This window comes from Hemiscyllium ocellatum, chromosome 5 (assembly GCF_020745735.1).
Source record: "Hemiscyllium ocellatum isolate sHemOce1 chromosome 5, sHemOce1.pat.X.cur, whole genome shotgun sequence".
Taxonomy (NCBI): Eukaryota; Metazoa; Chordata; class Chondrichthyes; order Orectolobiformes; family Hemiscylliidae; genus Hemiscyllium; species Hemiscyllium ocellatum.
Genome location: NC_083405.1, coordinates 85,065,094 through 85,080,551, shown reverse-complemented (window position 1 = coordinate 85,080,551; position 15,458 = coordinate 85,065,094). Strand labels below are relative to the sequence as shown.

The 15,458-nt window shown below is 39.8% G+C and overlaps 1 protein-coding gene across 1 annotated transcript in view; it reads right to left on the bottom strand.

Annotated features, from left to right (window-relative positions):
* Positions 1–14,722, bottom strand: part of LOC132816207 (G patch domain-containing protein 8) — a 527,012-nt gene extending 512,290 nt beyond the window's left edge. Inside the window, exon 1 of the mRNA XM_060825701.1 lies at positions 14,612–14,722. Coding sequence (XP_060681684.1) covers positions 14,612–14,722 — 111 coding nt within the window. The remainder of the gene's footprint in view (positions 1–14,611) is intronic.
* Between the last annotated feature and the right edge of the window lie 736 nt (positions 14,723–15,458).

The window sequence follows — 15,458 nt, the reverse complement described above, 5'->3', positions numbered from 1 at the left end:
AGCAAGGAGTCCACAACAAAACTACGGTGTTATCACTGGTCATGTGATTTAGATTAGATTACTTACAGTGTGGAAACAGGCCCATACTGACCCTCCAAAGTGCAACCCATCCCTATATTTACCCCTTCACCTAACACTACAGGCAATGTAGCATGTCCAATTCACCTAATGTGCACATTTTTGGACTGTGGGAGGAACCTAGGCAGACAAGGGGAGAATGTGCAAACTGCACACAGACAGTTGCCTGAGGCAGGAATTGAACCCAGGTCTCTGATACTGTGCAGCAGCAGTGCTAACCACTGTGCCAGCGTGCTGCCCATCACTGGATGTCTTGACAATCCAAGGTCCAGTGAATTTCCCATCGCCATTTAAAGAAACCACTGCAGGTACTGTATTTATAAAACTTGAATTAAATCCATTTCCCACAATTCAAAACTTAAGTCCTCCAAACAATATTACACATTAATGCAAAGCATCTCCATAACAGGAGTTGGTGGGAAAGGTTAGCAGAGTTGTACAGCACACAGTCCGCTACTGTTCTGCCACATTCAGGAGAGCTTGTCCAGAGCAATTCACACAGGAGAAACATAATTTCAGTACGCTGACAATATGTTCTGTCATATTTTATGTGGCAACATGGTATTCGTTGCATGCAAACTATGAACAATTCATCAGCTATGCACCCAAATCATGAGCTATATGTTTGGTAGATATCCCATGTTATTCAATCCCCACCATGTGCTTATTGTTTCCTGTAGTGGCTTAAATGCAGTTGAACACAGTGACCTGTTGCAGAATGAAGGCATCACCAATGCTTTCTAGATACTAAAGCTGTATGATTTGGTACGCATGGTCACATACCAGCTGGATATTGGAGTTGCTCTTGGATAGTTGACACACAGCAGTAGCTGCAAAGTGAAGGGTGTGCAGTAACTGGTAGCCTGTACCACAGGAATGCCTGCAATTTTAACGAAACCTTACCCTCACTTTGCCTACTTGTCTCTGGCAAAAGAAGCTCTTTGATTAGAAATCCTTAGTGGCCCCTATTACACAACAGGGAGCAACAAACTGCGAGATCTTACAGAAGGTCTTGTTCCAGCCAGAAAGAAGCCAGATACATAAATATTCAATACAACAGTGACGTTAACAGCCTTAGTATTTTGCTCCTTGTCCTGTTCTTGCAATTACATATGGTGATAGATTTCAGTGATGACATCTGGTGTATTGTACCTTACCCAAGTTCTATTAAGGACATTGCTCCCTGAACACCTGGCAAAAAAACTCTTCTCCCACCCTTTCCTTTATCACCTTGCCCTGTGTGGCCCCAGTTCATTCTCCACATAATGCTGTATTCTATATAGAGAAATGGAAACTAGTGTATCCATGTCAGGTAACAATTGGCTTGTGCAGAAACCTTAAAGTTAATGAAAACTCCCATGGAATGAGCCACATTACTCCTTTTAACTTCAGAACTGGAAATATCCAAAGAAAGATCCAAACAGTATTGAGGTTATGAGAAGGCATTAAGTGGAGCTTTGAGCTTGAATACCTTAATGGCACATCATCTCAAAACTGTACAGTCTTCAATATTAAGTTCTGCCTGCTCTGTACACTTCTAGCAGACATTCACTTTGCATGTACTTACGCATTCACCAATCTGGCACTGGGCACAATTCACACTCCCAAGTGTGTACGCAAATCAAATATGTCAGTTTGGAGCTCTAAATGGACTTATCATCTCAGATGTCAGGCACTAATCATGAACATTTCTCACTCTTCATCATTTTTGTGTGTAAGCTTTGTACTTAACAGCCTACCTACATGAATAGTTAAACCCCATAGTGAAGTATTATCTAATTGATGTTATTGCAAGTGAAAAAAAACTATTGTAGTTAATTAAAAGAAATATTAATTGAGAATTGACATTTCAACACTTGACCATTTTCATGACGGGCAATGCTCATCCTGAAAACAAACTGTGGTGAGGCACATCTGATGTAGTAACATTGAAGAAAATTGGACAATCTGCAGTGAATTTGGCATTTAATAAATTTGCATCAATGTAAAACATCCAATATTTACCTAAAAACAAAGTGGTATAAATCCCAAAGCATGCAGTGTCTTCATACGGAAGGGCGGAAAGTGGATAAAATCTTTTGTTGTAAAACTAAGCGTGGAGGTGGGCCTAAAAGCAGGAATTACATCGGCAAAGGGTTAGAATGGGTTTTCTTGTGCAATTATTTTCCTCTCGGCTCAATGAATGCACATACAATCATAGAGACGTACAGCACGGAAGCAAACCTTCAGTCCAACTCAACCAGAATCCCAATCCAATTTAGTCTCACCTGCCAGCACTCGGCCCATATCCCTCCAAACCCTCCCTATTCATATACCCATCCAAATGTCTTTTAAATGTTGCAATTGCACTAGCCTCCACCACTTCCTCTGGCAGCTCATTCCAAACACTTACCATCCTCTGCCCCATATGTCTCTTTTATATCCTTCTCCTCTCACTCTAAACCAATGCCTTCTAGTTCTGGACTCCCGACCCCAGGGAAGAGACTTTGTCTATTTATCCTATCTATGCCCCCCCATGATTTTATAAACCTCTGCAGGGTCACCCTTCAGCCTCTGACTCTCAAGGGAAAACAGCCCAACCTCTCCCTTTCGCTCAAATCCTCCAACCCTGCCAACCTCCTTATAAATCTATTCTGAACCCTTTCAAGTTTCACAACATCGTTCCAATAGGAAGGATACCAGAATTACACACAATATTCCAAAAGTGGCCAAACCAATGTCCTGTACAGCTGCAACATGACCTCCTAGCTCCTGTACTCAAAATTCTGATGCACGGGTAAATTGCCAGTTTTTAACTGAGTAGGGAGACAGGAAGATCTGACCCTTGTAAATAGCTTCTCAGCTCCATTTTAAAAAGTACCTGGACAGTACATCCATCTCTCCAACCCAGGAGCATCACTAACTTCTGCTCCATACCTCCAGCCAGCCCTGGAGATATCAGAAACCAGTCAAAAAGAAATGACACACTTTAGTGAAGCCTTTCTAGAGGCTGTCTTGCAGTTTCTTCAACAGAGAAGGTGTTTGTTTTTCTAGGGAGGGCTATAGGAAACCATTCTAACTGATGAAGATAGCCTGGACAGAAGTGGCTGTGGAGGTCAGTGCTGATGGGAGACTCAACAGCCTGACACCAGTGTTGCAAGAAGATGAATAAATCAACTGTGTTCTGCCCAGGATACACTGCTGTCTACTCAATGATTTGTGTACCTACAAGTCTGAGTTCAGATTGCTCTGGTCAGACCCCATTTGGAAAATTGAGAGCAGGTTTGCTCCCATATCTAAGGAAGGATGTGCTGGCATTGGAGGGGGTCCAGAGGAGGTTTACAAGAATGACACTGGGGATGAAGAGATTGTCTTATGAGGAAAGGTTGGGGACTCTCAGGCCTGTATTGAGAGAATGGATATGGAGAAGATGGCATGAGAGACTAAGACAAGAGAACAGCCTCAGAGTGAAGGGACGAGCCTTTAGAACTGAGTTGAGGAGGAATTTCTTCAGTCAGAGAGTGGTGAATCTGTGCAACTCATTGTCACAGAAGCTGGTGGAGATCAAGTTATTGAATGTATTTAAGACAGAGATGGATGGGTTCTCGATTGGTAAGGGGATCAAAGGCTACTGGGAGACAGGAGAAGAATCTGGCTGAGCAACATATCAGCTATGTTTGAATGGCAGAACAGATTTTATGGACTAACTGGCATAATTGTGTTCTGTCTCTTGTGGTCTATGGTCTCACTAATAGCTTTACTTACACTGTTTAATAGCATCTTGGTTGGGGGTATAGGGAGGAGGGGAAAGGATACTAAACAAGTGGGATACTAAAGAGTATTTTGCATTAGTATTTACTGTGGGAAAAGATATGGAAGCTAGAGAATTTTGGGCAAATAAATTCAAGGATATCTTAAAAAGTGTCCATAATACAGAGGAGGAGGTGCTGTATGTCTTAAAACACAAAGGTAGATAATTCCCCAGGATCAGATCAGGTGTATCCCAGACCTTTGTGGGAATCTAGGGTTGAGATTTCTGGGCTGCTTGCTGAGGCATTTGTCTCATCAATAGTCACTGTACACTGGAAAGTGGCATGGGGGGGTGGGGGAATGTCGAACTCCAAAAAGTATAATGGCCAATGGGAAACAAAGCAGCAGGTTATCTATCTCTGTGGAGATGATTCAACTGCATGGAAAAAAAGTATGAAAAAACTGAAAAGAAAGGAACTCAGGAACTTCAGAAAAGAAAGGAACTTCAGAACACAAAATCAGACATTGTATGGAAAGGGTCAGGAATCTAACTTCAAGCATCCCAGATACAGAGATGACAATGAGAAGGGGGACACTAATCCAAAACTGAAGGTGCTGGGTATGAATGCACACAGTACACAAAATAAGGTAAATGAGCTCGTGGCGCAGATCAAAATTGACAAGTTTAACATGGACGTGGCTGCAAAGGGATCAGGATTGGGAGCTAAATATCTAAAGGATATATATTCTATCAAAAAGACAGGCAGATGGGCAGAGGAGGTGGGGTTGCCTTATTAGCAAGAAATGAAATTAAATCAGTAGCAAGAAACAATGTAGGATCAGATGGTGCAGAATCTATGTGGGTAAAGTTGAGGTAAAAGGTAAAAATGGGAGTTACATACAGTCCTCCAAACAGCAGTCAGGATTTGGGGCACAATATACATCAGGAGATAGAAAAGGTGTGTAAGAAAGGCAAAGTTAAGCTAGACAGTAATATATAAGAAATTTGCAATTGTTTCTTTAGATATACAAAAGGCAAAAGAGCTGCTGAAAAATGACACTGGAGAAGTACTAATAGGGAAAAAAGAAATGGCTGAGGAACTCAAGTACTTTGTGTCAGTCTTCATGGTGGAAGACACTCGCAACATCCTAAAAATTCGCAAGAGTCAGGGGGCCATCACCAAGGAGAAGATGCTAGAAAGACTGAAAGGTCTGAAGGTAAATAAATAACCTGGACCAGATAGACTACATCCAGAGTTCTGAAGGATATAGCTGAAAAGATAGTAGAAGCATTAGTGATGATTTCTCAGGTATCACTGGAGTCAGGGAGGGTCCCAGAGGACTGGAAAATCACGAATGTAACCATCCTGTTTAAGAACGGAGTAAGGTGAAAGACAGGAAATTACAGCCCAATTAGCCTGACCTCAGTCATTGGTAAGATGTTGGATTCCATTGTGAAGGATGAGATTTCTGAATACTTGTAAGCATATGGTAAAATAGGACAAAGTCAACATGGTTTCATCAAGGGGAGGTCATGCCTGACAAATATGTTAGAGTTCTTTGAGGAGGTAATGAGCAGGTTAGACCAAGGAGAACCAGTGAATGTTATCTACCTGGACTTCCAGAACACCTTTGACAAGGTGCCACACAGGAGGCTGCTGAGTAAGATAAGGGCCCATGTGTTAGAGGTAAGATACTAACATGAATAGAAGATTGACTATCTGGTGGAAAGCAGAGTGGGGATAAAAGGGCCCTTCTCAAGATAGCAGCCTGTGACTCATGGTGTTCTATAAGGGCCAGTGTTGGGATCACAACTTCTCACATTAATGATCTAGATGAAGGAACTGAGGGCATTCTGGCTAGGTTTGCACATGAGACAAAAATAGATGGAGGGACAGGTAGTATTGACGAAGTAGGGGAGCTGTAGAAGAATTTAGGCATGTTAGGACGGTGGGCAAAGAAGTGGCAGATGGAATACAATGTGGGAAAATGTGAGATCATGCACTTTGATGTGACAAATAGAGGCATGGACTATTTTTTAAATGGTGTGAAGATTCAGACATCTGAAGTGCAAAGGGACCTGGGAGTCCAGTCCAGGTTTCTCGTAAGGTAAACTTGCTAGCTTGAGTCAATAGTTAGGAAGGCAAATGCAACATTGGCATTTATGTCGAATCGACTAGAATATAAAAGCAGCTATGTACTTCAGAGGCTCTATACTGCTCTGGTCAGACCACATTTAAAGTATTGTGAGCAATTTTGTGTCCAAGATCAGAAAGGACATATTCCTGGAGCAGGTCCAGAGGAGCTTCATGAGAATTATCCCAGGAATGAAAGACTTAACTTATGAGTAACATTTGAGGATTCTGGGTCTATACTCAATGGAGTTTAGAAGAATGAGGGGGAAATTAATTGAAACTCAGAGAATTCTGAACGGCTTAGACAGAGTGGACATTGGGAAGATGTTTCCATTAGCAGGAGAGATTAGGACCCGAGGGCACAGCCTTAGACTAAAGGGAAGACCTTTCAGAATGGAGAGGAGGAGAAATTTCTTCAGCCTGAAAGTGGTGAATCTCTGGAATTCTTTGCCAAAGTTGACAGTGGAGGTCAGGTTATTGGGTATATTTAAGACAGAGACAGACAGGTTCTTAATTGTCAAAGGGATCAAAGGGAGAAAGTGGGAGAATGGCGTTGAGAAACTTATCAGCCATGATTGTATGATGGGGCAGACTCGATGGGCCAAATGGCATAATTTCTGCTCCTGTGTCTAATGGTCTATGATCTTAGGTGAGGTGCCAGAAGTCTGGAGGTTGACTAACGTGCTGCTAGTTTTGTTAGAAAAGTGGTAAGGAAAAGCCTGGGAACTAAACAGCAGTGAACCTGATGTCAGTGGTGGACAAATTGTTGAAGGGATTATGAGGGATAGGATTTACATGCATTTGGAAAGGCAAGGACTGATTAGGGAAAGTTAAAATGGCTGCAAATGTGGGAAAACATATCTCACTAACTTGATTGAGTTTTAAAGGAGTGATAAAGAAGGTTGATAGAGGCAGAACAGTAGACCTTGCCTATACGGACTTCAGCAAAATGTTCAACAAGGTTCTACATGGTAGACAGGTTAGCAAAATGAGATCACATAGAATCCAGGAGAAGCTAACCAATTAAATGCAAAAAGTGGCTTGAAAATGGGGGAGGGTTATTTTTTTAGACAGGAAGCCTATAGCTAGCATTGTGCCTCAAGGTTGCTGGGTCCACTGTTCTTTGTCATGTATTTAAATGATTTGGATGTGAACATAGAAGGTATAGTTAGCAAGTTTGTGGATGATACCAAAATTGGTGGTGCAGTGGACAGTGAAGATTATCACAGAGTACAATGGGCTCTTGATCAGATAGGCCAATGGTCCGAGGGGTGACAGATGGAATTTAATTTAGGTAAATAGATATTGTTACATTTTGGCGAGACAAATCAGGGCAGGACACATACAGTTAATGGTAAGGACCTGGAGAATGTTCCTGAATAAGGGGACCTAGGGGTGCAGGTGCATAATTGCTTGAAAGTCGAGTCTTACGTAGACATGATGTTGAAGGTGGCATTTGGCACACTTACCTTTATTAGGCAGTACATTGAGTAAACAAGTTGGTATGCTATTTTACAGTTGTATGGGACATTAGTTAGGCCACTTTTGGAATACTGCATTCAATTCTTGTCTCCCTGCTGGGGAAAGATGTTGTTAAAGCTTAAAGAGTTCAGAAAAGGTTTACAAGAATGTTGCAATGATTGCAGAGTTTCAGCTATAGGGAGAGGCGGAATAGGGTGGGACCAATCTCCCTGGAGCGTAGTAGACTAAGGGGTGACCTTATAGAGGTTTACAAAATAATGAGAAACATGAATAGGCAGGGGAATCCAAAACCAGATGGCAAGGGGTTAAGGTGAGAAGGGAACGATTTAAAAGGGACCTGAGGAGCAACTTTTTTTATGTAGCGGGTGGTGCGCGTATGAAACAAGCTGCCAGAGGAAGTGATGGGTACAATTACAACATTTAAAAGGCGTCATGATGGGTACATGAATAGGAAGGGTTTAGAAGACTTACAGGTCAAATGCTGGCAAATGGGACCAGATCATTTCAGGATATCTGGTCGGCATGGGCGAGTTGGACCAAAGGATCTGTTTCCATGCTGTATAATTCTATGACTTTATGATAACAGTTCAGAAGAGTTACCAAGATTAACAGTGAAGGGAAGTTAAATTTCCACAATTGGCATAATCACTAACCATGAGTACTTTATCAACCCACACATTATAGTGCTCTACAATTCATCCTAAAGAGTTTCTGAGGATGCTAACAATAGTCAATATGCACTTAAAGATTACAAATCCACAAAAGGAAATTTTATATGAGCATTGATGACAAAGCTTTCTGAATATATGTCATGTTTTGTTAGCTCTGTATAATCATCAGTTATAAATAGCAAAATTACCATTAAAGTAAATCAGTTCATTCCATCCACTTGATGCTATTATATATTTCATAAGAATGCATAAGCATTTTACTCAATTGTGCTTTTAAGTGTGAAAAATATCGTCGTATGGATTGAAATGTGTAATTTAAAATCTAGAGATACGTGGCTCCAGGAGGCTAAATCAGGCAATGAGTTTGAGCACTGTCAGTCATTTCTTTCTGACAGTTGTAGATTTTTCTTTAAATACCATGAAGTGATTGAGTGATCTCAGTGATGTTAAACCATTGCACAGAAGAGCTTTTAAGTCAGCAGTCTTGGTGCCAATTTATCATTCACATTCATTAAGACAGGTAATGCTGAATGTGGAAATTTCAAGGCTCGACAGACCATTTCAATATTTTTCATTTGCAGTTGCAAACGAAAGACAGAGATATGCAATTATATACCCAGCAGACTTTGCATGTTGAGGTTGCCTTTACTGCCAACCAATAATAAAGAAGTGAGTCGACTGCCTCTTGGACAGTGATAAATTGTTTTCAATAAAGGAGTTTACAGCTATGATCCTGCACTGCTTATAGAATAACTTCAATGACCTGTGACAGATGAGAAGTGTCTACAGTGAAAGAGATAACATGAGTATTTAATGGTCATGTCCCCTTTAATGTCACAAGTTACAAACAAAGCTGAACTCTGGACTGCAGGCTACTGTTGACTATCTGCTTTCTCACTTCCTCCTTCAAGACATAGCATTACTTTTCCATCATTAGTAATGATGCCTAAAACAAGAGTAATGAACCTATTTATATCCCTTATTACCAATAAGAATATGGTAAAATCTGTCAGTGATCATGGTTTTTGATGAATGATAGAATATTGTAAAACTCATCAACTGATAGTTATTCAGTGTTATATTGTAGTGATGTGACCCCAGGCAATTCAAATGAATATTATCAAATGAAATTTAACACGTCACACATTAGAAAGGATATTGACAGAGATGGCTCCGTGCTTGGCCAAAGAGGATGAATGTAAGGAGCACGTAAATGAGGAGACGCAGTGAAGTACAGAGTTTTAGGGAGTGAATCCCAGAATTTAAGACCAAAGCAACTGAAGGCACAGCAGCCAAAATGGAGCAATGAAAATCTAGCAATAGCCGTGCAGAATTGAGAAGGGATAGCAGTGCTTGCTTTATGGAATAGAAAGGTGGAGAATCACATATGGGCAGTCCCACAGAGAGGATAAATCAATGAAGTATGACGGCGTGGTTGAACATCCTCAATGCTACAGAGACTCAAGAAAAGAAAATTGTTACGACTATAGGCAATAAGAAAACCATTAGCGACTTTAGTCAGGATTGGGTCAGAACTCTGACAAGGTGCAAATACGACAAAAGAATTATGAATAGGGAAGGGTGGAAGAGATGCAATTGAACTCAGAGTCCACAGCATATTCAAGGACTTTAGAAAAGAAACAGAAGTTAGAAATTGGGTTACAGTTGATAAGGATAGAGAGATCAAGTGAATGTTTCATTTTAATATAATTAGCCTTATTGTATAACACGCCCATTCTACTCAAGCACTGAGAACCTAAGCTCAAACTGGGATGACATGGTGGCTCAGTGGTTAGCACTACTGCCTTATAGCAGCAGGGTCCCTGGTTCAATTCTAGCCTCGAGCAATTACTGTGTGGAGTTTACACGTTCTCCCTGTGTCTGTGTGGGTTTCCTGCAGGTACTCTGGTTTCCTCCCACAGTCCAAAGACGTACAGGTTAGGACCATGCTAAATTGCACATAGTGCTAGGTGCATTAGTCAGAAGGAAATGGGTCTGGTTGGGTTACTCTTGTGAGGGTCAGTGGGCCAAAGGGCCTGTTTCCACACTGTAGGGAATTTAATCTAATCAAACTTAAATGTCAGTGAATGAAGAAACTGATTGGGGAGGACTATGACAGCCTTATGATGAAGGCAGACAGCTTATTCCAGTGAATTTTTAAACTTACAACTAGATGTTTGTTTCATCCAATTCACTGGGGCCAGGTCATATTTCAAATGGAAACAAAAAGGTAGTTTATCTGAAAATTCTCATTTTTAAACATGCAAAATGTGATGTAAACATAAACAATATTCCCCAATAATGCTCTTTATTCTCATGTAAGCACATTGTCATTCATTTGCACTACTGAAACTGATCTAGAGCTTAAAGGTTCTGCATTGACTATATCTTAATCATTGATCAAACTGAAATCATTCAGAAATCCCTTAAAATCCAGTACAATAAAGCATATTGATACTGTATTCCAACACAACAAAATCTATTTGCTGCAGAATCAATAATAGATTATTTCTTATTTTGAGTCATACAAGTTATTCTGGTTGGTCATAATAAGGGGAATATTACGTTTACGTAAGCTCAAGTCCATTTAACCGAAACTATCTCAAAACTTTAAACTGCTTATTGTTTCAAATCCAGTTCCATATCAAGTACAATTTATTTATTTAGTCTACAACACTTCTTTTAAAATGCCAAAGTTACTTTCACACCACTGGAGGAACATTTTTCTTAATGCCAATTTTGCTCCACTTTTATGATAGCTTTATACTTATTATTTGTTCAGTGAACACAGAATTGTTTCAATATAATATCTGACACTGTAGAAAACATGTTGTCTGCTTAATAAGACAAGGCCACTACTTGTTGCAAAAGCTCAGCTGCAGTATCTTTAATCCAAACAAAACACGATTATAATTTTCAATAAAAGTTATAAGTTAATTAAGAAAAATGCTTCAAAACTCCTGTTAGCTAAGTCACATCTGCATATATATCCATGTGTCTATTTGGCTTCATAGAATAATTTAAACAGTAATGAATAAAATTTATACTGAAATAGCACAGCTAAATAAATTAGAATTTTATTTTAAATATTTCATATTGGTACTAGCTGGATTACAACTTGACCTGCTCTACAGCTAACTTTTTTTAAAATTACTAAATTGGCCATAGTGTTTTGGAACATGCTGAGGTTGGGCAAGGGACAAGTACAAAATCTTACATTAAATATTAAAATGATATTTAAAATTAAATGATTCCTTCAAAATTTACTTCTTTGAATATTAAGTTTTCAAAAACCTTTTTCTCAGTATTCTAATGACATTAACCCATGAATACCATCTTCATTAAAATTCAGGCAAAGATTTTCTTGCATTATAAACCTTCAAACACAAGTCTTCAGAGAGTTAAGTTACAAGACCAATAAAGTATCTGCTGTCGTTTTTAATTTCAAGTATTTTCAGACCACCATTAACTGAATGCAGAAAATATTCAATTTAGGATATCAATCTGAATATTTTTGATATACCCTACAAACTTATGGGATATGTGTAGCACTGTGACAACAAGGAAATAGACAGCCAACTTGATGATTAATCTCAACAGGATGTTTCCTTGACTCTGAAAATGAGTTGCTCCCAAAAAATATTTGCAACACTTGAACCAGTGTTGATATTTCAGTGCCAAATGATACTAGGTTTCAATCATGAGCAAGTTTTACAGATTCCCCTTTTCTTCTTTTTCAATTCCCTCAACAAAAAAGACCAACACTTGTGGAAGCACCCACTCCGCCAGTTTACCACACTTCATGATCTTTTGATTATGAGTATCAACAGGTTATTTGTCCATGGCCAGCATCATAGTTGGTCCCCTTTGCCATTACCAGATGCTGCCAGATCTGTCCTATGGTTTTGGCTTTGATGGTTTGTATGGGTCAGTTATGCACCATTATCTGCCAAAATAATGATCAAGCCAGTCTCACTGCTTGGCAACTCACTACATAGAGTGTTCCAACCATGACAAAGGAGTATGTATATCACCCAAAAAGGAATGAGATAAAAAATAATTACGAGATAAAAGTATGCATGAATGAAGACCAAATAAAACAAACCATTAGTTAACCTTCCACTTCTGATTGGATGCTGTGCAGCTCAAAATCTAGGAGAATAGGGAAAATCAGAAGAATTACTGAAAAACAGTGCACTTCTTTTTAGAAATAGAGTCTCAATTTTATATCACTGTGCACACGACTGTAATTGTATTAGGTTTGTAAATGTGCCATATCAATGAGTTATAAGTCATTACAATTTCCAAAGGGAATTTCTTTCCTGTAATTTCCAAGTGAGTACCACAGACTCGGAATTGTGTTCTTTTCCACCTCTGCTTACAGCAATCTTTGCTGCAATCAACATAACCCAAAGCACCCACCTCCCACCACCAACTCTACCCCACCCATAAATCATCACATTCATACATGCACTACACACGACACATTGTACATTTAGCTGCAGCACATACAGAAAAGTGGGTCATAAACAATCCTTTATTTAGATTAGACTAAAATACAAAATTAATCAGCAATTGCAACATTATTTTGGTTGGTCATGAGAAAATAATGACACCTGTAGGTTACTTGAGCAATAAAAATCTGTGCCAGAAAAGTGGATTGCCTATAAATAAAAGCAGAAAGTACTGAAAATACTCAGTGTGTCAGGCAGCATGCTAAATTTCTACTATTTTTCAGTTTGGAGGAAAGAAAATCTGAAATGTTAACCCTTTTCCCTTCTCTGGAGATACTGCCTGACCTGCACACATATTTCCAGCATTTTCTATTTTTATTTCAGATTTCCAGCATCCTTAGATTTATGCTGGGAATTAAATTGCAATTTTAGTTAGTCAGCAGGCAATACATGTTTGTTGATTACAAAAGGCATGTATTTAGAAAAGTATATTACTGTTAATGGCAAGGTTCTGTTAACCCTTTATATACTGATGGATTTTGCCTTATATAATAGTTTTCCAATAATTACCGTGCACTTTTTAAGTTATTTGTGGAATACTGACAAAAATACAATGGCATTTGGCTCAGATGCTAAACTGTTTAGTTTTTGTTTAAAACCATCATTAGATAAAAGAAAGGAATGCTTCCAGGATTCTGAAACAAATTGGCTCGGACTTGGAAAGCTTTCAGTTCAATGAATTCCAGACAGCTGGAGAAGATTTTGCAGCCCACTTCACCTGTAATTTTACCCTTGTGATAAATTCAGTCCACAAAAGCTAACAATACAGTTCTGCCCGATTGCATTAAGATAACAACATTGTCAGAATCTTCAGAAGCATCTTAAATGGCCAAATTGATCCAAAATCATAACATGTCATAGAAACACAAGGCCTCTTTCCGGACAGTCACGGCAGCAACTGTGGTGGCATCTAATCCGAAATGTGAGTAAGTGATAGACGCAAACTATGCGTGGTAATTCTCGACATTTCTCTTCTGGGGGAATTTCAACTTCCTCATCATAAATCGCACTGCAGTTGTCACATAATATAACCTGACGCTGACAATGCAGAACACTTGCATGACTGAATCAGTTCCCATATAACTCTGAGTCAACCACCCGCTGAATTCAGTCGAGTTGGACTTTGTTTATGTGAGTGTCGAGAACACTAATTTCAAATCCCACTTCCTGCCTCCGCCCCCCACCATTCAGAACTCCGTTTACATCGATACTGTAGTATCGAAATCGGTTGTTTTCATTGAGAGAGAAATACTGATTTCTCTCTCACACGCATGCACGTTCACTTTCTTTTAGACTTTCCAATGGCAAAATTGTTGCAATTTATACTTCACTGTAACTTCTCACATTCACGTCGCGTGGATATTGTCAGGAATATGTGAATGCTACCAGGGAATCTTTCAGCGCGTTCAGGATGCAGTAAAATCCACCGTTGATGGCAGTTATAACCTTTCCATTCAAAATGGAAATTGCTCAACGGACACGGTCTAAATTGATCTTTTAATTCAAAGTTTGAAAACGTGTCCATGAATTACTCGGACAACACAGTCGCGCAATGTGAAAAGTGGCAAAATTAGTCGAAGCAGCACAGGGTGCTTTGCAAATGCTATGAAATAATTGATCTACTAAAGTAAGTTTACTGTTCAGGGACAATCTGGGCAGGGATGCAGCGAGACGGCCGCGCTAATTAACTCAATGAATGTTTCACCAGTTTCTGGACTAGCAGAGCCCGAACGCATTCCGCTGTTTCAGCTATACATTTACATCTACTGTCTGCCACCAATTACTTCACATCACGTCTCTTCATACATCAAAGCATCGCCGAAAACCAAAGTGCCTTATCTATATATGCTTCTTTGAAAATCAGTTTCAATTTGCAAGACATAAAAAAAATCAGTGACTGCACGTTTTCCAAAAGGCACAATTTACACAATCATATGTTGCAAATGTTAAGAAAAAGTTTATTACACACAATTAACAGAAAAAAATAATGTATTAAATTTACCAGTGATTCACTCCCATTCTTGCACAGGGGTCCTCTAAAAACTCCTTTAATGCTTCTAAAATGCCCATTGCTGAGATGCGTTGAGCTGATCACAAGGTAATAGCACGCCATACGGTAATGTGTCTCCCATATGTACAGAGGGTTGACATAAGCAGGGGGGATTCAGCAGCTGCACAGCAAAGTGAGAGCAGGAACCCTACCAGGCAACACCTAGCCACTGTTTTACTTCAGCGTCGGCAGGCAGCGACAGAACACCAACAGACGATCCATCGGCCCCGATGATTAAATGACGAGACTGCAAATCCTTGCACTTCCCAAAACGCAGACCACGTGAAAATGCTAATCCTCAGTTTCGGGCAAGACAGGAAAATCCACACTATCTGACAGATGCAGCAGATCACCACTGGTTTACATAGTCTAACGGACAAAAGAGCTTTGCTGTGAGCAGTCCGTGATAACGAAGTCCCTGTTACACACTGCCACCAGTCTTCGATGGCTTCAGTCAAACTGCAGTCTGCCTTCAGAAAGCCAGGTACAGTAACAAATAAATTGCAAACTGAAAAACTGTCAAACCTCACAAGGCACTAACAGGAAAAGACTGTAAACAGAGTTCCACAGATGACAGCTCCCAATCAACATCACTTTTAACCTGAGCTGACTGCAACCATTAAGAACTCTTCCAGCTTTTGTTTATTCCCAAGACTTTTAGTTTCCTCCCTTCCGTCTAGTCTTCGCTTCCATTTCCTCTGCCTGAATTTGCTTGCTTATTTTCTGCCCACTTTGCCTTTGACACCTTTCTTGTTCCTTTCTGGCTCGATAGCAAGCTGCAGTAACAGCAGCAACCCCC